Source organism: Glycine soja, chromosome 15, assembly GCF_004193775.1.
Source record: "Glycine soja cultivar W05 chromosome 15, ASM419377v2, whole genome shotgun sequence".
Lineage (NCBI taxonomy): Eukaryota > Viridiplantae > Streptophyta > Magnoliopsida > Fabales > Fabaceae > Glycine > Glycine soja.
Window position 1 is genome coordinate 43,858,237 of NC_041016.1, and position 25,251 is coordinate 43,883,487.

General features: G+C 31.7%; 2 protein-coding genes across 2 annotated transcripts; both read right to left on the reverse strand.

Annotated features, from left to right (window-relative positions):
• Nucleotides 1-5,756: 5,756 nt before the first annotated feature.
• LOC114386493 (U-box domain-containing protein 11-like) lies at nt 5,757-7,389 on the reverse strand. Its single transcript, XM_028346511.1, has one exon. The coding sequence runs from the start codon at nt 7,248-7,250 to the stop codon at nt 6,273-6,275; it is 978 nt and encodes a 325-aa protein (XP_028202312.1). The 5' UTR covers nt 7,251-7,389; the 3' UTR covers nt 5,757-6,272.
• An 11,770-nt stretch (nt 7,390-19,159) lies between these two features.
• Nucleotides 19,160-22,884, reverse strand: LOC114388255 (aspartyl protease AED3-like). The gene is made up of 3 exons (XM_028348659.1): nt 22,334-22,884; nt 20,837-21,311; nt 19,160-19,916 (listed from the first exon to the last, which is right to left on the reverse strand). The coding sequence occupies exons 1-3, from the start codon at nt 22,865-22,867 to the stop codon at nt 19,552-19,554; spliced, it is 1,374 nt and encodes a 457-aa protein (XP_028204460.1). The 5' UTR covers nt 22,868-22,884; the 3' UTR covers nt 19,160-19,551.
• Between the last annotated feature and the right edge of the window lie 2,367 nt (nt 22,885-25,251).

Sequence of the window (25,251 nt, forward strand, 5' to 3'; positions counted from 1 at the left end):
TATTTTCCTGACACTAAAAATCTACAACTGATAGCAGAAATAATTTCATTATTTTCTAACTTTACCTTGTCTCCAATTTTTTTCTTCAAAGCATTGAAACTAATTCCACGTTTAATCTGAATCGCTTTTTTACTGCCTTCAAATATTACACCATCATTATCTTCATATACCCTTCCATTGAAATACAACACTGTTATAACCGAATTCATCGTGTACCTACAAAAACAATATTTTAAATAATTACTCATAATAAATTCAAAATAGTAAAATGTAATCACAAAAAGTCTCATGAAGCAAATTTCAACCTTATGCGCACAAATTTAAATCTCAAGAACGCTCACACTTTTTCAAAGCTGAAATGTAGTTTTTAATATACAGCAACACTGAAGAAATTTAATTAAAAATTTGATGACACAAATCATTTTACTGAAAACTAGTTTTAATTAAAAATTACTTAAAAAAATTATAATACAAATTATTTTACTAGAAACTACTAAATAAAATAAATTACTTTAAAAAAATTATAATACAAATTAATTTATTGGAAACTAAGAAATAAATAAAATTACTTAAAAAAAATTACTTGAAAGCTGAAATCTACTTTTAATTAAAGATTACTTAAAAAAAATCAGAATACAAGTTATTTTACTGGAAAATAAGAAATAAAAAAAATTACTTAAAAAAATTACTTGAAAGCTGAAATCTACTTTTAATTAAAAATTACTTAAAAGAAATCAAAATACAAGTTATTTTACTGGAAACTAACAAATAAAAAAAATTACTTCAAAAAAATTACTTCAAACCTAAAATCTAGTTTTACTTAAAAATTACTTAAAAAAATTATAATACAAATTATTTTACTGGAAACTAACAAATAAAAGTGTCATATTTAAGGATATTAAACAGCAAGACAAAGTCCCACAAGCCGTAGCAGAGAACTAGATAGATTCATGCTCGTTTGTAAAGAGGGGAAACTATCAAATGTTGTTTGACCTAAGTAGTTTAGTATTCTCATTTCTTAACCAATGTCCATGTATTTAAATTAAGTTCTTAACTATATTTTATTTTAAAATTAAGTATGGGTTTAGTCTTTTTATACCAATTCTATATTTTATAAAACTCTTAAATTCTCATTTTTTTTATCTAAACATTTGAAATTTAATGATATAGTGAAATAGAAAATGAGAATATTTTCTTTCAAAACTTAAAATTTTAGTGGTACTAAAATTTTAAGATTTTATAGAATTTGAGAATAAGGCTTTTTTCAAGAGAAATATTTTTATTTTTATTGTGAGTAAAATATAATGTTTTAATTGGTAATTTTTAATGCGAAGGTTTAAAACAATTTAATTTACTTAAGTTTTTTAAGATTCTTCATAAAAGTGGTAATTTAAGAATTTTAAATAATAATTAAATAATTAATTTTTTATATTATAAAAGACAAATAAATTAATTAAAATAAAAAATTTAACAAACTAAAACAACACTGAATTTAAATGAGCAAAATATGACTAAACCTAGTTAGCAAAAAAAAAAAAAGACTAAACCTAGTATTTATTATAATTTGAGAAAATAACTCATAGATGAATCATGCATCATAAATTTATTGCCTTTTATAATAAATATTTTAAAAGTTATAACAATAATAATTTTTAATTGATTCATCATGTAAATTTTTTGTTTTTTACATTTCTGATCATTAAATTCTTATTATATTGCCTTATGTTTGTGGCATGAGTGACGAAATGCTCTATATTTTTTTGTTACAACTACAAGTTAAAGCTTTTAGCGTATCATATATTTTCATTAAATTGTAATTTTGATTTCCTCATTTCTTTAATTGTAGAATTCCACTCACAGTTTTGGAAAAAAAAATTATAACACAACTCAAGTCTGAGTAAAATATCGACTGAAGAAATAAATACAAAACCTTATGCGGATTCCATAACCTTATGCGGATAAATCTGAACAAACATAGCTCAAAATCTGAGTAAAAATTAACACAGCTCAAATCTGACCAATTTCCATAACCTTATGCGGAATAATCTGAACAAAGAACAACATACTTAAAAAAAAATTATAACATAAATTATTAATTTCGAAATTACAAACCTGATTAAGATATAGACTGAAGAAGCAAAAAAGAAAACCCGCAGCTCAAATCTGAGTACACACTCACAATTTTTTCAAAACTCAAATCTGAGTACACATGCAACAACGTTGAGAAGAATTTTGTCTATTTAAAGCCCTTAAATCGCCATTAGGAGTAGCTATTTGCTCTGCCCTAACCCGCTAGGGGGAGTTGCAACTTGCACTCAAATCGCCAATGGCAGTTGCAACTCCCCTTTCTTTGAAAAAAAAAAAACAGTTTGTGCCTACGCCTGAAAAGCCTGCAACCTATCCAGCAAGCCAACCCGCCAGTTTGACTGGCGATTTCTAAAACCAGGCCAGACTCGCCAGTCATGCTGGCGGTTTCCTCCTGCACGCAACTCGCCACTCGTGGTGGCGGTTTCCAAGCCACGTGGGCGTTGCACAACAAACTTGCCATTGGCAATGGCGGTTTGCTTGCAGCCCCATGCAAATCACGTAGATAAGTGCCCCCTGCCGGAAATAAAATCAAAACAACCCCATTTGGGGAAATAGTTTGTAAAGCTACCGCAGATGAAAAAATTTGCCTCCAAACTAGGTTTTTTAATTGCCTATTACTTTGTATGTATATATGAATTATTTAATTTTCTATTACTTTTAGTTCACCTTCTTTTATCTTTATCCCTAAACCGAATTTAGATAGTTTTTTTAAAATTGTAAATAATTAAAAGTAATCTTGCAATTTAAATTATTCATGGTAAATCTAACATGTAAATTATATATTTAAATATATTTTTACTATAAATTTTAATTATAATAGAATTTATTATTTAAATTTTTTTGAGAAAAAGGATTACATATTTACTCTTAAAATTTTTTAAGCAGACTCATTCAATTATAATATATAATGTATAGTAAATTTATTGACTTTTAAGTTAATTATTTTAAAATAATTCAAATAATGATTTGTGATTGGATAACATTGTAAAATTGTTTTACATCAATGTATAGACATTAACTCATTTTTATTATATAAAAAATAATTTGTCATGTAAAATGCATAAATTAAAGTATTAATATATAAATAAATATGAGAAAAATGATTTGTAGTCAAAAAATGAGAAAATATATATGTACTTATAATGTCAAGTTTTTTTTTTTCATTTTCATTCAATCACAAATTATATTACACGATTGTTAACTTTAATAACAACTACCTCAAAATTACATACAAATTAATTTTTAATTGATTGACAGTCTAAATTTTTTAATGTTATTAATACATGTCCATTAAATTCTATAAATATTGTCCCACAACTAAATTTTTTGGACATGGTACTGTATTAATATTTTTTTTTTGTTAATCGTGTTATTGGTGGTAAATATCTATTGTCTTTTTAGTGGATTTTCTTCCCAATTACATTCTTTTTATTTACAAAAATTAAACATAAGGCCATACTTAAAAAGATAGTTAAATTCCACACTAAAACCAACTACTTGTTATTTTCAATAAGTTGTTTGGTACAGTAGAGAGAAAGTAAATAATAAAAGAAAAGTTAGAAATTAAAATTTAAAGAGGAATTCAGATCTTTCAGAACAACTCTTATGGAATTAGTCCTACTGATGTAAAAATGGAATAAGTCTTACCTAATTTGGGATTCGAAATAAGTTTTACCTAATGAACTTTAATGGAATTAATCATACCTAATTTGGGATTCAAAAGTTTTACCTAATTATCATACTTATATAGTCAAACAAATTAATCATATATTTTTTTTAGAAAAAAAAATGATAATGGGAAGATGCGCTGCGGCGCAGTGTTTCATTGATAATAGAAAAGTAGGGGGGGTTTATAAAGTACTAATAGGGTCTTAAAATAAATTATAAATAATACGGTTATTAAAATTAATCAAGCATAATTTTATAAAAGTTAGCTTCTTCAAAGTTCTATAAAGATTTTTCGGAAGCAAATTTTTTTTATCTTTGAACAAATTACAAAACTTACACATTTAGATGAGCTTTAAAATGACATTAAAAAAGAAAGAAAAAATAAATAAACTTATTCATTAATCGTTAAGTTTACCTTCTTTTTATGGGCTCTTCAAGTTTATGTTTATCTAAGTTAGATGCTTTAGTATTTGAAATTAATAAAACAAAAATATTAGTTTATGACTTTGCAAAAAGTAATTCACTTTTTCTTTATTATTTGTTTTTTCATTCTTGTTTTACATTAATTGATAATTAATAAAAGACTAAAGTAAACACCGTCAAGTAAAAAACTAACGATTTCTTTTTTTTGAAAATCAAAAACTAAAGCAGTACAATCTTGAGAATGAATTTGAGCATTTGCTAAAAGTTACAAAAGAAAAATGGTACGTATACTTAGACAACCACTGTAGTAGTTAGATGTAACCACAAATTTGGAAAGGTGAAAAAGGTAACAAGGTTATAAAATAAATTTGAATTTAGATAGTTATCTGTCCTTCACATTTTCCATTCAAAGCAAAAAACTGAGACAAATCGCAATGAAGTTCTTGTACAGAAAGTTCACGCAGTTATCTGTCTAATTCTCATTTCTCATTCAGGTGATATCATAGGTGCAGCACATATATATTAAAACTTCGGAAGATTCATAGCTTCAAGGTTAGCATGTCGTGGAAGCCATTAGTAATCATATTCTAATAATTTTATTTTCAATATTAGCTAATCCTTCTCTGTCAATAAATATTGTTAACAATATCGAATTCGGCTAGGAATAGGATAACCAATATCATTCAGGTTCAGCAACAGCATCTACAATTTTTTTATTTTTATGACTAGCCTAATGTTGATAAAAAAAAAATGACTAGCCTAATGTGAACTAAAAAACATGTCCAGTGTAATAGAAATACAAGAATTTTAAGTCCAAATATAAAAGAGTGAACCACGCTGGACTGTAAACACATTGGTGCCAATGGTGGTACACATTGTCATCTGGGACTAATTATTCTAATCTAATGAACATAAATACAGTTGACTACATATTTAAACACAATCTAACATTTCTTACATAGATCCTAAAGGATCATAACTAAGATGGTCTTCCCATAATAACATTTCTTACATATTTAAACACAACCAAACACAATCAACCTTTATATTTATTTTTTAGATACATATGTTTCTCTTCTTTAGACCCTAACCCCTTCATATATCAATTTTTTTTTCTATCACAGAATGCACATAACCTAGAAAACATTAAAGCTAGGAAAACCTTCCAGTTCCAGTGAAGAGGAACACAACAAACACAACTGGGTTAATATAAACACACACTATATGATAGCAAATGAATCTATAAATAGGAATATCACAAGTTCACAACAACCAGAGCTGCAATAACAGAACACCAGCCTCCAGCTTTGACTGGTAACAGTCACATCTAAAAATGTCAGAGTAAGAATCAAGGTCACAACATTTACCACCAAGTTTCCAGAGCAACTGTAGTTGACTATAGTATTTGAGTGATCCTCAATCCTTGCACATCATAACTAACCTTCAAATCTTCAATAGTTTAAAACATTACCTAACTATCAAAGCAGCTAAAAACTCAAATCGAAATCAAACCAATGAAAGAACACAAGTACTCCTGAGAAGAAGAAGAATAAAATAATCTGAAAGCTGCTACTAGGTAAATCAACACTGTAGGAATGTAAAACACATCATGATATTGTTCATATCATAACATAATAATCAATAGAATATCATCAAAACAACAAAATTATCACCTAATTTGTACACCAAATCAGCCTGCCTAAACCTAAATCAACCGGAATTCCCTACAGCCAGGAAACTCCTGCTGCATTCACACATTCAGCTAGTCAGAACCATTGAATGAATATACAAATCTTCAGTATTATCAGTGTTATTCTCCAATCATAATTGGAGATTCACCTCGGTAATTTGCATAATATAGATTCACATCAAATACCAACACAGATTTCCGAGGTAAAACTCTAATTCTGATCGGAAAACATGGCCAAAAGCACATAAGAAACTGCATCTATGTTTTTATCCTAAATGTAACAAACTTAACACATGTATCCAAAATGTGAACCATCTTATCTTCATTCAACCATTCCAATTCATGAATGCCTGAATGAATCCGCGAATGCAAAGAATCCATTTCCTAACAAAAAGAATCAAACTCATTCCGAATCATGATTCCTCGAGGAACCAAACGAAGAACAAGTATCACTGTTCAACGCAACAACATCGCCATTGTTCTCACCGAGCAAAACCTTCAACAACTCCGCAGCTTTGTTCTTCCCCTTGCCGCTCCCGCCGTCCCTAACATCCGCAATTCCATCCAACGCGCCGAACGCCACGGCGTCGCGCACGTCGGCGGCGACCTTGTCACCGCCGCACCGCACCAAATTGAGCAACGCCGAGACGGCGTTCTCTTTAGTCCGCATGCTGGCGGCGGTGGCAAGGTCGAGGAGGTCAGCGAGGACGCCGACTCCGGAGGCCTTAAAAAAGGCCTCGGCGGCGTCCTCGCAACCGGCGACCTGCGCGATGACGGCGGTGGCGTCCTCCACAATCCCAACCCTACCGTCCTTGGCAACCAACGAAAAAAGCGCGGGAACCGCGCCAAGATTAATCATAGTAGATCGGTTAAGAGGATGAAGCGCGATGGCGAATAAGGCCTTTAACGAGTCCTTGATGGTGCGAGGAGGAGACGAGACGTGGCAGCGGAGGATGTCGATGAGGGAGTAGACAATCTCGCGCTTGGACCCGACGACGGGGCGGTAGGAGTCCACGGAGGAGAGGAGGCTGTGGATGGTGGCGGCGGCGGACTGGACCGCCGCGGGGGAGGAGGTGGTGTTGTGGTGAGAGATCACGTGAGCGATGGCGTCGAGGACGCCACGTGTCGACATGAGGGGCTCCTTTTGGGTGATGCTGAGGTTCAGGAGTGTGGCAGCGGCGTTTTCTTGGGGGGGGTGCGAAGAGCAATAGAGGGTTTCGGCGACGAAGGGGATTGCGCCGGCGTCGGCGATGAGGGGGCGGGTTTCGGGGGACTGTTTGGACATGAGGCGGAGTTGGGAGAGGGCGTCGACGCGGGCGGCTTCGGAAACGGAGCTCAGCTTCGAGACTAGGCTGCGGATCGTGCGGGGATTAGTCTCCATTCTGCTAAGGGCGTGTTTGGATTGATTGGGTTGGCGGAAGAAGGAAAAGCGCGTTGGAGTGGATATAAGGTTGGTGGAGGCGTGAGGAAGTAGGACTCAGAGGAAGGGAGTGATGAGATTCAGTCGTGGCGGTTTCCCGCGGGGTTGACTGCTTGGGAGAGGGTCGACGTGGACACATGGATTTTTTCATAAAAATTAAAGACAGATAATTTTTTTTTTTATAATAATTAACGTAGTTCAATCATCTAAAGTATGTTTGAAAGAAAAAATTTAAAATTCGGAGGAATTTTAAATTTTAAGAATTTTAAATATTTAAATTAAAATTTTTTTATTTTCAAAATTTTATGATGGGATAAAAAAAGTTAAAGTTATGAGAGTGAAAAAAATGAATGAAAAAAAGAAAAGATGTGATTGGTGTGCTAGTTACTCCTCTACATTCATATGCTTAGACAATGTTTTTTTCTTGGATATTGTAAGAAGAGAATTTCAATTTCTCACAAAAGAAATTGAAATTCCAAATTTTTAATTGTTTAAAATTCTATTTTAAATTCCAAAATTTTAAATTCTTAAAAAAAAACATCTAAATAGTGAATTCTAAATTACAAAAATTCAAATTCTCTGATAAATTACTTTCCTCAATTAAAATTCTCTATCCAAACATACTAAATTTATTCTGTATATGAATTTTTATTTGAGTAATAATATATAAACTGTTTTTTATTTTAAATATTCTATTAATACCTTTTTCATTTTTTTTTATCATAAATTCAACCTTATCTTATTATTTTCTCTCTTTTTAGTACATGGGAAGTGTATTAAATATTTTTCTTTTTATTTTACTTGTGGTGGGAGGATTGGGTTGGTGTTTTTTTTTTTTTTTTGGCACAGGAAGAATAAGGGTTTTGATTCCTTTCATACAGATATTTTTTAAGAAAAAAAAAATGGATATAGTTCTTTAAGCATTGTCTGCTGTTATTCGAGAGCGAGGTTTTCTCTGGGTAAATTCCTTTCATACAGATTGTTTGCTGTTTCACCGGGATAATTTTTGTAAACTTTTAGGTTTGTTTATGATTTTGTTCTATAAGTTGTATTTTTTATATTTTTGGTTTATGTGAATAGATATTTTTCTAATTTTGATTTCTATAAATTTTATGTTTATTTTTAGTCCTTCTAAAATTTATATATCTTTTTTTAAAAATTTTAATTTTTTTATTTATAGCACTTATAAATTTGTGTTTACAGAAACTTAAAAGAATCAAAATTAAAAATATATATATATAAATTTATAGAAACTAAAATTGAACTAATATTTTATAGTAAAAACTTCAATTTTAATTAAAAACACTAAAAACCACATCTTATTATATTTAAGTTTTTTTGTTCAATTTTTATGCTGAAATATATATTTTTTTGTCTTATTTTACTTTTTAGTTGAATTTTCTTTTGGATGAACATTGGGTATGTTAATATGTTTAGTCAAATTTTGGGGATTAGTTTTTAGAGATATTAAAATGCTCTAATAAGAATCACTCAACACATATTTAATATGTTTTTAACTTATTTTTATTAGATCAAATTGATCATTAAATTGATCTTACTTGATATCAATTTAATTTATCAGTGCATGTTTAGATTAAGATTTACAAATCTAAGTTCAGATTAAACGTATGCTTGCAAAAGCAAACCATATATTACTTCTACAAATTTGAGTAGATTTTAATGAGCAAGCATAAAGTTTAGGATAATGAACAAAGTTTGGAGTATCTCAGATAGAAAGTCAAACAATAAGAAGGATAATGAACAAAGTCTTTGTTCTTTACACATATGAGAAAGAATCTATTTAGTTAGATAATTTAGTTTGATTCTTTCTATTAAACATAGAGTATATTTGGCAGAATATGTTAGTTAATTTTTTATTTGTTTTATTAGTTTATTTAACGGTTCGTTAAACGAATTTTTCTATAACTTTGAACGTTTTTAATGTTATTTGAATTAGTATTTTTAAAATATTAATTTTTGTCTTTTTATATTTATTTCTCTTTATCTTTAAATATTTATCAAATTTCTTTTTTAATATTTTATTTAAGGTAAAATTTTATGATTTTTATCCTTTATGTGATTTTTACATTTTTTAGATACTTTAACAAATAATTTTACTAAATAATTATGAGTCAATAAAATAATTTTTTAACTTTCAACAATTATTTATATTTAAAAATGTCAACTAACTTTTTTTTAACTAATTTTATCCGATACAAATATAATTTAATTTAACCTTTTTATTATAAGTGATAAAGATGTCATATCAACATTTGTCATGTATATCACATGAGAGATATTAATTTAGTATAATAAAGACACTTTAAAACACTAAAATGACTTTTTAAACTTAAATAACTAAATTGAAATAAGAAAATGAGTACCTCATTTTTTATTCATCTACTCCAACTTTAGTCGATCATAGTAGTTTTTATCTTAATATAATTAATTAAGAGTGTTTTTGACTTTTTTTCTCGGTGTAAATTCCTTACATACAGGCTTTTTTATTTATTGCTTTTCAGATTTTAAGAGCGTTTTCACTTTGTCTCTGTGTATATTTCTTTTCTACAATAAAAAAAATTCCTTTCATACAGATGCTTATTTATTTATTGATTGAATAATAAGAATTTAACCTCCCCCACCCCAATAAAAAGAGCGTTTTTGTCGGTGTAAATTCCTTTCATACAGATTTTTATTTATTTAATTGTTGTCTTAACTTTTATGTAACCAGATCTTAAGAGCGTTTTTCTTCTCTATATAAAGGAAGAAAGTAGTAGCCTAGTAGGTTTCGGGTGCTTTAACGTGGATTTTATCTTATAGTAATCATAAAATTTAATTATTTACTTAAATATTCATTTTTTTACCCAATTAAGAAATCAGCTTTTTTGGAAATCTGATTTCTCAACATAAAATACTTAAACTTCTGATATTTAAATTAATTATTTAAATAAAAATAACATTTATTTACTTAAAATAATTATTTTAATTAATTAAATTAAATATTTTAATTAATTAATTAAATTAATTATAAACTAAATTCATTATTTAACTTTTAAAAGTATTAAAAAAGGACATTTGGAAAGCAGATTTCCCATCATTATGTTGAGAAATTTGATTTCCAAAAGCGAATTTCTTAATTGGGTGAAAAGATGAATATTAGGTAAATATTTTGAAAAAAAAAAACAAGTATTTGGGTAAATAATTATTTTTTTATTATAATAAAAATCCTTTAACGCATCAACACAAAATAAAAATAATGCCATTTTTTCATAATTTTTATGATATTCTTTATAATTTTTTATTATCTTTTATCATATTAATTTTTTTTAGGGAGAAGGAAGTTTAATTTAAGGGAGTCATATCTTAATAAAAATAAATAAACTTTCACATACATTTTCACATTCATAATGTATATAGAAGAAATTTTATATATATATATATATATATAAAGACTTAAATGTGTTTTATTTCTAATATATAGCTAAAAAATTTGTTTGATCCCTAATAAAAAATTTCTTTGTATGTACTTCTTGATATATGAAAATTTTTATTTTAGATCCCTGATATTAGTTAAATAATAACATGTTCGTTAAATATTTGATAATGTGATTTGTGGTAGTCTAAAAATTGTCAATATTTATTTCAAATTTAAATTTAAATTTTTTTGCGATTAAAAACTGTTTGAATCAATTTCTCAGTTCAATCCACGATAAATATTAAGTAAAGAAGCAAAAACTAACATGGAATCCAAATATGCATATTATATATTAAATCATATCAAAAAATACAAGAGAGTGTAAAAATGATTACATCTAACCCCTTATAACCCGAAGAAATTAGCTACCCATAGTCATGGGTAACATCAAAATACACATAAGATAGAAGATGGAAGAAAAGCTCCCATGAAGCAAGGAGGAGCTCCTCTACTCCAAAGAACTATCCACATTCATTCTCTATACAAATTGGTCCAAAATGATTCCATAAATGAGGATTAGTCCTTCATATACTTAAGCATGATTTCTATTTTAAGTTACAATTCGCCTTATCTTGAATTTTTTCTTAGCTAACTAACAAATTTTGCTACTTCATCCAAATGTTGCTTTAGATGACCCTTCCAGACTTCAAAATTTCAGAATCTAGCTTCAAATTGTGTTCTACAACTTCAATTTTCCTTTTTCTAAAAAAATGTGACAAATTACTACACTATAAGTAAGAAACTAGATAACTAGACTAAAATCTAACTACTTATAAATTTAAAGTAAATTGAATCGAAATGACTCTTTAAATAAGGATAAGAGAGAGTTAATTGCCTCAAAAATCACCTAAAAAAAGATAATTTAGGACATCTAAAATAAAAAAAGAACTTCAAAATTTCTTTTTCTTTCTAGTTCTTATGATTATATATTTTTTCAATTATTATGTATATTTTAAAATTGGCAAAATTGCAGTTTTAGTCCCCCTATTTTGCCCCAGTTTCGGATGTGGTTCCCTTATAATTTTATTCATAAATTTGGTCCCCCATTTTTTTAAATCACTGCAATGTTGGTCTGGGGCGTCCCAATTGAACGTTGACCGTTAGCCTCAGTTAGCCTCAGACGTTGACTGCCACGTGTCAACATCTGATTGGTTCGATGGAAAGACTTGGTTTTTTTACCCTGCTGTGATGTGGTAAAAATTTGGTGACGCTAAGGGACCAATTCAAAAAGGTTGTTTTTAATTAACCCTAACCCTAAAATCATTGGAAGTGCAGTCCCAAAAACCGCAAACCTCAAATGTTATCGTGAAGCAGCCGCCGTGGGTGAAGGTGCTTGAAGTTGAGTGAAGGTGGTTGAAGAGTCGTTGTTGATCCTAGGAAGAAGTATCCGGGAGCACACATGAAAGAGTTGATGTGGATGGCAGCTCAAGCAACAAATACCCCTGACTGGGAAAAAGCCATGTTGCAGATTAAAAATTATGATGAAGAAGCTTGGAATGATCTGCAAAAGTTAAACCTTGCTTGTTGGACAAGGTTTGCTTTTAAGGTAAACACAAAGTGTGATTTGCAAGTTAATAACACGTGTGAGGCATTCAATAATGTAATAATGGAGTACAGACATAAGCCAATTATTACACTATTGGAGGGAATTCGATTTTACATAAGTTCTAGAATTGTGAAGTTAAGGACTACCATGATGAGGTATGAGGGGCCAATCTGTCCTAAAATTTAACAAATCATGGAAAAGAATAAAAAAGCATGTGAACCATGGCAGGCACATTGGTGTGGTGATGTTGATCTGTCTTTGTTTGAGGTGTCAAAGGGCATGGAAAAATATGTTGTCAATCTTAAACAACAGACATGTTCTTGTAGAAAGTGGGAGTTAACTGGAATTTCATGCACTCATTCCATAGCATGCATGTGGATCACTGGTGTTGAACCAGAACTCAGTGTCAACTCTTATTACAGGTGTTGTTTTATGTAATTTCTTGCAGTCATGTTATTATTTTTTTACCATGGTTTTTTAATTTGAATATGTGTACTTGTTGCATTTGGCAAGAAGTCTAATGTGCTCACCACATATTCATTTATTGTGTACCCATGCAATGGACCCAACTTATGGCCTCCTTTGCAGACACCAGTGATGCTCCCACCTGTCATGAGGAGAGCTCCTGGAAGACTGAAGAAAGCAAGGAACAAGAAAAATGATGAGTCTACCAAGAAGCCCTACCTGCCAAGACAGTCAAGATCAGTAGTGTGTAAAAATTGTAAGGCAATTGGACACAACAGAAGGACATGTAAAGGAAAGACATATGCAGATAAGACCATTCCAAAAGGGGGAAATAAGGTACTTTTCAGTTGCATAAGTGTTGTAAATATCATTTATCACAGATTCTAATTACATTAACCATTCTTATGATTTTGGTTATACATTTTGACAGAACTTGAAGAGACAATCACCATGTCCCACCCCTGTTGCAGCAAAGAAACAAAGCATTGGTCCAAGCACAAGTCAAACCCTATCTACAGGACATCAACAAGGTGACAACACCAGTGAAACACAACAATCACGAATTAGCTAAGGGACCAGCCAAGGACAGATTCAGCACAATAATGTTTTACCTGCCTTGTTTTTTGGGTGTAATTAATTTAGGAACCTAGTTTTGTCTGAATGTTTAATTCAAAGGCTTTGTAATGCACTCTTTAAGTTGTTACCAGTTGTTGTAACTAAGCAACCACAATATGAAACAATGTTTTATTGCAATGTTAAATCTGCCTTGTTTTTTTTGCAAATATGGTGACTTTATGGATGCCTTGTTGAATTTAGGTAGTTTGTGTTGTTAGAGTTTTGGTAGAAAGCAAGTTTACAGTTGTATTATATGATCACCTTCATTTGGCCCTAAACTTGCAATTCAGGAACAACTACTTTGAGTTGCTGCTAAAGGATATTTGCCTTTATTATAGTTATTATTTCCAGATTGGTTTTTACTTTGCTGGTGTTGGTTGTCATTTATTGTGTCATTAATTTAGGTGCAATGAAGGATACACAAAACACTCTACAACCTTAACACTATACCTTTTAACAGAATCATTCAAACTCAAGTCACAATACTTTATTTGATTACATTCACAAGCTTAAATTCTCAAAACACAGAGCCCAATTATTAACATACCAATTCAACAATTCCACAATTCATCAAACTTAGGCATATTTGACAATTGTACATTGAGGAATATATTATTTTATAAATATTCTTTCATTTCATACCAATTCATCAAAATCACTTTCTTCCTAACTAATTACAAAATGACAACATCTTATTAACTTGCAAACCACCAACACCAAATTACAGACCTCGGATACATAATACACACACTAACAAGCAAAGACAGACCCAACACACAACCAAAAGAATCCCTAAAAAAATTTCCTTCCTCTTCATGTCCCTGATCCTGCTTTGCAAATCTTTTTCCCTCAATTCCAATTCATCAACTTTCTTCATCAATGCTACCACGATTTTCTTCTGACGACTGTTGGCAACTGGATCGTGCCACTCAAAGTAATTACACCATTTCCTACTTGTAACCTACATGCTGAAAATATCCAAAAAGAATCAACAAATAACCTATAACAAACCCCCTACAAAATTATTTTTCCTTACCTTGTATAGACCACATCCATAGAAACGCCTCCCTGGATTATCCTCGGTCCACGATGTCACCAGTGGAGCCTCTATGTTACAAAGGCACAACACGCGACTTCGGGCCTTGGAGGTGTACGATGACGAACTCCTCCCCATGGCATCGTTTACGGAGGACAACAAAATCTTGAATGTTAGCCAATATGCAGCGACGCAGTGACGCCGACGACCCACCCACGCCGATGACCCAACCATGCCTACGACACATCCACGAAGAAGAAAACGAACCTCCACATCAACAATGGCATTGAACCACAACCCATACAAACACGATGAAGCACAAATCAAATTTAGGGTTAGGGATTGCATATAACTCATGTTTTAGGGTTTTCATTTAGGGTTAGGTTAAATCCTCAACGTCACCAAATTTTTACCACATCACAGCAGGGTAAAAAAAACCAAGTCTTTCCATCCAACCAATCAGACGTTGACATGTGGCAGTCAACGTCTGAGGCTAACTGAGGCTAACGGTCAACGTTCAAGTGGGATGCCCCGAACCAACATTGCAACGATTTACAAAAATGGGAGACCAAATTTATGAATAAAATTATAGAAAAATCACATCCAAAACTGGGACAAAATAGGAGGACTAAAACTATAATTTTCCCTTTAAAATTTGGTCAAGTGGATGTATGCTGAATTTTTGTGTCACATCAAAAGGACATATATATAGCACCCAAAATGAAAGTGGATAAATGCATTTTTATACCAAGGTGGAAGATTTCCTTCGTTGTACATAGAAGTCAACAATATATAAATGCATATTTTAATGAAGGTGGTACACTCCGTTCCACGGACATGTCAACAACCTATACATACCACGTCAATATTTGTTTCCAGTTTTATACAAGGTGAGATACGATAAGTATTCAATTTTATCTTTTCAGATTTTCATTGTGGGTGCAAGGAATCTTCTTTTCATTCATCATTTTATAATTAGTCAATATAGCACGTAGTTTCGATGTTGACTTGTAGTATTGGATGATGGTCATTTCATTACCTACTATCCATATAATAAAATGTAAAATTGTCAGATTATATCAACTTCCGTGCGCAATGTTAATTAGCAACATGAAAGCAAGTGGAGAGTTTCTTGTATTTAAAACATGAGTGGTGCTACCACTATTTACATCATTTGACATTTTTTTTCTAACCTACTTTCTCTAATACCACTATTAATAAATTGGAGGGAATGAATTAGAAAGAATATATCATCGAGAGAGAATAAGAGATGTTGCTGCTGCCATTTTCACAAGGTCGTCAGCAACCAAGTTGGACTTGTCTGAATTTTTAGATCCTATGGTAGTAGATGACTTGTACATTTACTTCAATCCTATAAGTTATTAAGTATTTATGTCACATTTGATAAATGGTTTAAATAGTTGATTATTTAAGAAAAATATATTGTATGAAAACATATGATATAAACATTAATTAATAAGTTTTTTTGATAAAAAAAATAAGAGAGAAAACTTTACCTTTGAAGTTGTCTCGTTACATATAATCGGGCTCAAGAGGACACTTTGCATAGGCCTTAAGGCATACAATATGAGTTGATCTTTCTAAACACACCTCCCAGTTTTACTAGTACACCTCCTTTCACTTATTAATTTTCCAACTATATCCTTTCTTTTTCTTTTTTCAGAAGTTAGTGCACCCCCTTCTCTGTTCCATGTATTCTCTCTTTCATTCTGAATTATCCCATTGAATTGTTCTTGATTCCATCTATGTGTTCTCTCTGATGTGGGTTTCATTGTCGATGATGAATGATCACACATATGTTGTTGTCATCGCCATCATTGCCCGTTCCATTCTAAAATGCTTCACAAAAAAATTCTTGTCGCTTCAGTTCCAGCACTCCACTACCACAGACCTTATATATTTCTTGATGTCGCCTTCAAAGACAATCACAGGAAAATAACTAATAAATAGAATGGCAGTGAAGCCTTTAGAGATCACACACTTTTGCTTTGACATTGACCTTTCGCTGGCCGTAGATGTCAATGCCGTGAAACCTTCCAAAACAATCCACGCAGATGTTCCATTATTTGCATGGTTGCCAACGAGCTTGTTTCAACATGTTGTTGTCCACCACTTTCAAGCATTTTCCCTTTTCATTCTTAAACGTGTCTTTTTTTTTTTATCATGTTGTGTGGGTAGGTCTGGGTTAATGCAATTTGCATTGATTATGTGTTACACCCCCAATTCTAGAACAACAGAATTGCATCAAACAATTTGTCATAAGTTGAAAAGCTAGTTTGAGTTTGATTTTGGTATTTCATTTAGATTTAGGTGAATATATGAGATGGGGGGTTTCAGTTTTTTCTTGTGTTGAAGAGGAGGATGGGGGTGTAGTAATTTTCGTGAAAAGAAAAAGAAAGGATATGCTTGAAAAAATAAGTGGAAGGGGGCATAAAAATAAAAATGGAAGGTGTGTTTAGAAAAATCTAAGCTGAATGCAAATTGGACTAGTGAATTGTTAGTCCAACTTAATCTCACTTGAACTAGAAATTATTCAAAATTGCTTATATTTTCTTGTTTATTTATACCATTAGATTGCAAAATGTATATTTAATTAAATTGTAGATATTTTACATTAAAAGACTTATTATTAAAATAACATCAAGATAAACTTAAAAAAGAAAAACTTAACACTAATAGTTAATTATACCCTTGATGGCGTGTAAATAGTAAATACACCTCAAAATTTGAGTTGTAGCTGTAGGGACTTTCCGAATTGGCTACTGTGTAGCCAGCTTCCTCCTATATGTGCCTGGGACTTGCATAAAATCTATCTCATAATAACTTTTTTTGGTAAATCTCATAATAAAAATATGTGCTAAAGAGTTTGTTAAAAAGAATAGATAGTTGGCACGTGTGATCTCGTTTATTTTCCAAATTAGAGCGTACAGATATAATATGTAAGAAATTATGTAATAACTAAGAATATTTTCGATGCTTAATTACATGAATTACTTAACTTTTCATGAAAAATTATTTAACCCTTTTTTTCACTGGAACATATGAAATGAAGTTGTTTATATAAGTAATAGTTGTTTAACAATATTTATATTATGAATAACATATTTTTCAAGCATATGATAACATTATGATAACAACATTAGCATTGAAGTGAATTTTCGTGTAAAATTTTTAGATTTATATGAAATTATAAGACCTATAAAATTAAAATAAACAATTCATGTAAGTAATTATACATTATGATAACATTAAACAGTTATTACAGTAATCAAATAACTTCCTAACTAAATCAGAAATATCCGTCTTAATATCTCTTTTTTCCTTTTGTCAGGATGATCTTTCCGTTGAATTTAATTAGCAGAATACATTTAAGTCTAATGAAATTCTTCGAATGGCTGAGCAATATTAGAGAGGGGAGGGTAGAGTAAGGAAGGAGAAGTTTGAGAGGTTGGTTGTTCAGCGGTAATCACATTGGCCAACAATGTGAAGATGTGCACAAAAATATTTCTAAGTTAAGGGGCTTGCATTGGTTCAGTGGTTAGCAAATAGGTCAACGAGACGAAAATGTGTACGTTAATGCTTTTAAGTGAGAGGATCAACTAAGATTTTTTTAATCAAACTTTCAAGTTTGAGTTTTATAATTATAAAAGGGTCTTGGAAATGAGTGTTTTTAAAGTATTGATTAAAGAACAAAAACAATATTTATTGTAAATATTATATGAAAGTGTAAAAAAAGTTATTTAACTAATAGAAATATTTTTTTCCTTTTAATTTTTTAACTAATGTCTTAAAAATATTGATTAATTTATTATTGTAAAATACATGATATAGGAAAAGGATACCATATACTAAATATGGTCTATGGTAATTCAAGTTTGTTAGTAGATATTAATTATACATAAAACCGATAAATACATTAAATTAATATGGGATCCAAGAAAAAGTGAAATGCCACTCGTTGACACCTTAGAAAGAGAGGAGTGAATTGGAATAAACTTCCAAGACTACATTTAAAGAAAGGAATTTTTTTATATTCTACACTATTTTTTGGTGCCTACGAGTGGAAAGAAAAAAATAGAAAAAAAAAGAGATAGAGACATAAAAAATAAATAAAGAATGACATAAAAGAAAAGTAACTACAAAATAATAATTACCCTTGAGATATACATTAAAAAAAAGGGAAGGAGTTCTTATTAGAATATTTTCATTTTGAGTTTTTTTTTTCTCGTTTTCTTTTGGAGGGGGAGGGGGAGGGGGGAATGGAGGTGGTGGATTACGATGGGAAGTGCTCAAGTCACACTTTTGGATGTTGGTGACATGCATAACACAATAACAAGCTGTGAATTTAATGATTTTTGGATATGACAATAACACAACCCGTGACCTTAGCTTGTATAATAAACTAAAGTTTCATAACTTCAATCAAGTTTGAGTAAAAAGACCAGAAATCTACCAAACTGTGTAAAACAAACATGGCATAAAAACATACCGTTACATTCTAAAATTAAAATTCTATGACTATTTCTTTACATTTTAAAATTAAATTGCTATCACAAGTTTCAATAAAAAAAAATATGAGTGACCAGTTACCACCAATTTATTATTTCTATAAAAATCAAACTCATTTTAAAGTTATTTATAAACATAAATAAAAAGTTGCACCGTTTTATAAATGAAAGGACATAAAAATGAGTGGGATCACATTCCTAAGATGACAATGATATTATGCTATATAGCCCGTGAACTTGTACCACAATGTGAAGTCATTATCAATTCAATCAACTTCAATAAACAACACAAGGGATTGCTACATATATATGAACCCGTGACACATACCATTACAAAGCTACAAATATAACTTCTTTTCATACTACTACATATATAACTTGAAACTTGGAGACTTACATGCAATGCCTTAAACATGTAGCTCACTATCTTCTACTAAATAGTTAGCAATAAACTCTTAGCAATGCCAAAACCCAACCCATATCAAATACCAATTCCCAAATAGGAGTAACTTTGCAATGCCAATTCGACACGATTTTTATTATTGTACCCACAAGTCATGAAAATTCTTGACCTAAGAACCACTTATTATTATGTATTAGGTGCAAAGCTCACGAGCAACACCAAGCCTTGAGTTGGGCACGTCGAAGAGCACACGGTGGTTTTGCTGTTGCATGTTGGCGATCACGTTCAGCACCGAGTTCACATTGTCCGGTGCCGGTGCCATGGCCAAGCACGTGACGCTGCCGGCGGTGCTATGTATGAGGATGTTGTCCGGTGGGAGTGTCACGTTCATGCCGGAAAACATGAATGTTATTGTTGGTGCAACTATTGGGACTGTGTAGCATGTGTCAAACCCTCCTAGGCTTGTCACGGTGAGTTTCTTGTGAACGGCAACTCGTCGCCGGAACTCGTTCCGGACGGCGGTGTAAGCCGGTTCAACCAGCCGGGTGAATACCGTACCTAATAGTATTTAACAAGAAAATCAAACGAAAATATTAGTTAAATTGTTACTTGTTGTGAAGTATAATTGTAAGAGTAACACTTTTTATATAACAAAGTCCTACAATAATTTCTACTTTAGAGATATGATGAAAAGAAAAGAAATAAACAGTGCATATAATATGTTGTAAGATTATTCTAAGTAGAATTATCTCTTTAGCTAGTACTAGTAGTAGTGTTATTTGCTAGCTTCTTCAATTTTGAAGACACTATTTTCCTTTATTCATTTGTTTATTTATTTTTTTGAGAAATGAGGTGCAAGGTGACAATAATTATATTTTATCTAAATCTCGAAAACATGGGATGCTATTCATGAAAAGACATTTGGAGCATGTACGAAAGTGACCATGGGACCATCACTTGTGTAGCATTTGACTCCAATTTTGTCTTAAAATTGACCATCTTATCATCATTTATTGGAACACGATTCTCATATAATTATGTTTCCTCTTAAAAATTGGGACAGAAGAGGAGACAATTATTCAGGATACCACTCCATGTTTTGAATGTATAAAGGAAGTGTAGATATCCAAAAATACAAAACATCCTAGAGGAAAGGAATCACATGAACATTTGATGACAATCTATGAAAACCTACAGAGAAGAATTGTTTTTTCTGTTACTAATACCGAGGTCACAAAAAATTTAGTGACAATTTTTAAATATTACACATGAATATTGTTACTAATTTTCATTTTTCTATTGTAGTATATCATTATGTTGATCAAGCATAATAAGTAGTCTAGATATTGTTAGATTAAATTAAAATGAGAGAACCCTACCATAATGAATGGTAATGCACACACTTATGTCCTAATAGAAAATAAACTCAAAAAGCATTTTTTTTTTCTGAAGTAAAATTTGTGTTAATTATACATTACCCGAATCAAAAACGGTGCCTGCGCCGGTGTTAGGGTTGAACGCTAGAGCCTCCGGTGGAATATCCACAATTCTCCGGCCAACTCTAATAGCCACCAAATTCACATAGTAAAGTGAAGATCTTCTAGGATTTTTGAGAAGAGGGGTAAACTTGATCCTCTTGGGCTGGGCCACGGGCCCAAGTCTCAGTGACCCACTAAAGTTGAGTGTTTTAAAGCTGGGCAAGCAATAAGAGAAGGTAGATTGGTAGAGTTTTTGGGTTTGGGCCAAGAGTGATAATGGGCCTCGGCCCAGGCCCAATAGCCCTTGTGGTGGCAGTGAGCTCCCTGTGGCCTTTTGAATGCACCCAAAGGTGTAGGCTGGGATTGGGTCAGTGGCTAGGGTCACTGTGTCTTGGACCAGGCTAGCTGCCACAGAGGAAGTGCCATAGGTGAAGTTGAATGCACACGCGCTTCCATCGCAAGTGGGGTTCCGTACCTGAAAATTTCACAAGGTTAGATTTATGTAACGTGGACCATAGAGGGGAAAAAAAAATTGGAATATAAATATATAACAAATAACTTTGGTCAAGTCTCGTGAACTTTTTGACTCTTGGGTAACTAGAGTCACCGACTAAAATAAAACTTTTGGAATTTCAGATTAAGTCACCCCCACGCGCAGTAACCGGCGCGTGCATATATATGGAATAATTGTCATGTGTACTAATAAATAAGCCTTTTTAACAGAAAAATAAAGTACTTTTAGTGGTATTTTTTAAAAATAAAATTAGAGTGCAATTATTACTTATCTTAGATCTTGACGTTCATTCACTTAATTGTGTTGATTTTCCAAATAAAAAATTATAAGATATCGCATTTAAGATTTTTTTTTTCTTTTTTGGTTAATATAACTTATGCAGTGTCTAGTGGTAGCATACGTGACCGAGAGTGTCGTTATCCAACTAAGATATTCTCTTGGATCATTCCAAACATTTGATTAAGGTTTGTTGCAATCCTTATTTTGAACAGTACAAACATTCAAATATCGTATAGTTGAATCCAAATATATTTCCTTTAACTAAACATTAACACATAGTTGTATATAATGTTAAAAAGATATTTTACATAAAGATTTCCGGAAAATATTGTACATATATATAAAGATCTAATTACTCCAAGATTTTAACAGCATAATTATATATTTTTGAACCAAACCAATAATTAATACACATTATTACTTATTATCCGCACTTTAAAAACAAATTCACATGACTTTGTTCAATAATTTCCCAAGTAACATTATTTATATTTTGGCCCTTAAATTTTTAATAACTTCTAATGTATAGCTATAATGACTCCTCATGATTTACTCAACAAACCCAGACACTCCACGCGCCACAAAAACGATGGTGTTCGTGATTTCACAAAAAGGGGAAAGAAAAAAAAAACTAGGAGAAATTAAATAAAAATAAATGTTGCTAAGAAATTAAACATGTTGTTGATGAATGATGATATTGATACCTGTTTGCACTGAGAAGCACCACATCCAACTTTCTTGAAAGTGGTGGACTTGGGAGGAGCAAAGGGTGTGGTTGTTGAGCAACCAACACAGGCAGTGCAAGGGACCCAGGCAGCATCATTGCTAGTGTCCATGGCCAAGAGGAGGGTCTGTGCTGGGGTACCAAACTTGGCCCTCACTATGTATGTAGGGCTCTGTGTGATTTGTCTCCCTGAGGCAATTGGGACAATGGACCTCCTAGCCACCAAGTTAGAAAGGTACTGCATCCTGGCTTGGTCCTTGGCTTGTAGCTGTAGGACACTCTCTTCCCATGACATTGGTTTTGAGGGCCTGAATGGGGAACAAGGGCTGAACACATGGAACACTTGGAGGGTTGAGCCATCATGGTCATGTTGATAGGCAGCATCACATTTGGGGTTGTGAAGCCCTTTGGCTAGAGAGAAGAGGAGGAGGAGCACTAGAGGAGTGAGTATAGGTGTGGTGGATTCCATATTGGTCATGGCTTTGGTTTGAGAATGTTTGGTGGGTGCCTTCATATATGGACTGAGTGTTGTGTATATATATAGTAAAATTACTAACCTTATGGACATTTTTTTAAGGTGCCTTAACCTTTACTTCATTTTTGAGAAATAGAGAATTAATTAGAAAAAAAAAAGAGAGAGAAATTGATAATATTCGTAAGTTAGACCTCCTTTGTTGATATTAATAGGTGTGGCAATGATGTAATAAATTTGAAAAGAATAAGTAGAAAATGAGATGAAAAAATTAAGTATAGAAATATAATAATTTTTTTTTATAAAGGTTTTTTTTTCGGTCGAAAGATTTTTTTGGGTATGGTTAATTAAGGAGAGATATCAGGGTATGGGTCATCACTGGTACAAATGTAGTGGGGTGACAAATAGAAGTCGGTGGGTGATAACAGACTGTATTCCATTTGGTTTTGTAGGGTGTGCTTAGCCTAATTTTTGTGTAACAAAAGATTCAACTTCGAAGCTACCGTTATATAATAGTTTGTGGAATGTATTTTTGGTAAAAATGATTATATATATGTATTGCATAAGTTTGCACTAAAGAATAAAAAAAAAGTTAAGTTGTGGGCTATACTATATATATGTTTTAGTGACATGTATTTTGGGAAAAGATGATTATATAATGCATGAGTTTGCACTAAAAAAAAAGTTGTGAAGTTGTGGGCAACTATATATGGCTAAAGTATGAATAGTTGAATGCATGCCTCAAACTCAATGATATGCTTTCTAATAGTAGTGCAGAATCATTTGAGGGCTCACATTGGGTATCTCTGTCTGCTCATCGAGCAAGTAACGGTAAATAATACTGTTGGAATTTGCAGTTTCGAGGACGCATAAAAAAGGCATTGATAATTGATATGTTATGGGTTAAAGTGTTGTTATATATGTCTTTTGGGAATGGCTATGATGAAGTGCTCATATAACAATAGCACAAATGTGGTATTATGGAAGCAATATTTTTATTAGAAAATTTACTTTTAACATTGTTAAAATAATATCAATTTTATAAAAAAATTGATATAAATAAAAATGCAGTGACATAATCGTAAATAATATAACTTCGTTAACATTAATTTTCTGAAAGACTAATGTTGATGTGACTTTGTTAGCATCGAATTTTCAGAAACCAATGTTAACATGAGTCGGTTAACATCAATTTTTTCAAAAAATGAAAACCAATGTTAACAAAATTACGTTAATATCGGTTTTTGGAAAAAATCGACGTTGTATTATCCTATTTAAATTATTTTTTCGTGCTTCTGGCGCTTCAACTCTACTCTCACTCTTACCCTTTGGCCTCACGACGGTCCTCTCCTTCACGACTTTGACTTGTTGCCATCCCCGCATTCTGTTGCGATGTTGTCACCACCTTACCTGCATTCTGTTGCGACGTTATCACCACCTCACTCGCATTATGTTGCGACGCCATCGTTGTTTCATCTTCTCGATACCTTGTGACTTGAAGTCCTATTTGGTTTCGTGGCCTGTTCCCTCGCGACTTCCTCCCCAAGTTAGCCCTATCTGATCAATGCCTTTTCTTTGTGTCTAAAAATGTGCTCTCTGAAATTGATAATGGTGCTAAATACTACTAAACTCTCGTGAGGTGAATTTGCAATTCTCAAATGAAGCTTGTGTTCGTAAGCTATGGTAGTGTTATTTTTTATTTTTATTTTTGCTTGGTTTGCAGTTATGCATATGGAAGTTAAATTATACTTGTGTTTTAAAGCTATGGTAGTGCATCCTTTTGTATATAGTTGTAGCCTTGTGGGTTATGTATATGGTAGTAGCTTCATGTACACACTACTAGAAAATAGGCTTTGGTGGCACAATTTTATTTCTTGTTCTGGTAAAATATCAGAGGAAATATGAGAGGAAATGTTGCATGATTCTGGTTCTTCCATAACAATAGCACTTAGGAATTTTTAGTGAAATCATTGTCTATTCTGTTTGTTTTGCAGATTTATTGGTGTTTTGGTTGTTTGCATGGTTCTAGTTTTGGTTGTTTTTGATAGTGTAGGTCTCATTATTGTTTGCTTGCATGGTTCTAGTTCCTAGATAAGCATGGTGCATAGTTAGTTTGTGCATGGATTAGTTAGTGGATTTAGATGGTTTGAAAAAACCTAGTTCATGTCATGTTTATATTATTAATGGAGTTTAGAAACGATGGATGAAGATCAACAAAACTGGAAGGAAATGACTAATGCAATGATGAAGATTAACAAAAAAGAAGAGGAAATGTTCAACATTGTTCATGTTATGGATCATGTTAGAAATTTTAAGACTATTCTCAAATAAACATGACATAATATATCACATTTGCTTATATTACATTGTTTGTTAAATGTAGCCTTATGGTGAGGTTAGTAGGCCATTGTTGTAAGATGAAAGGA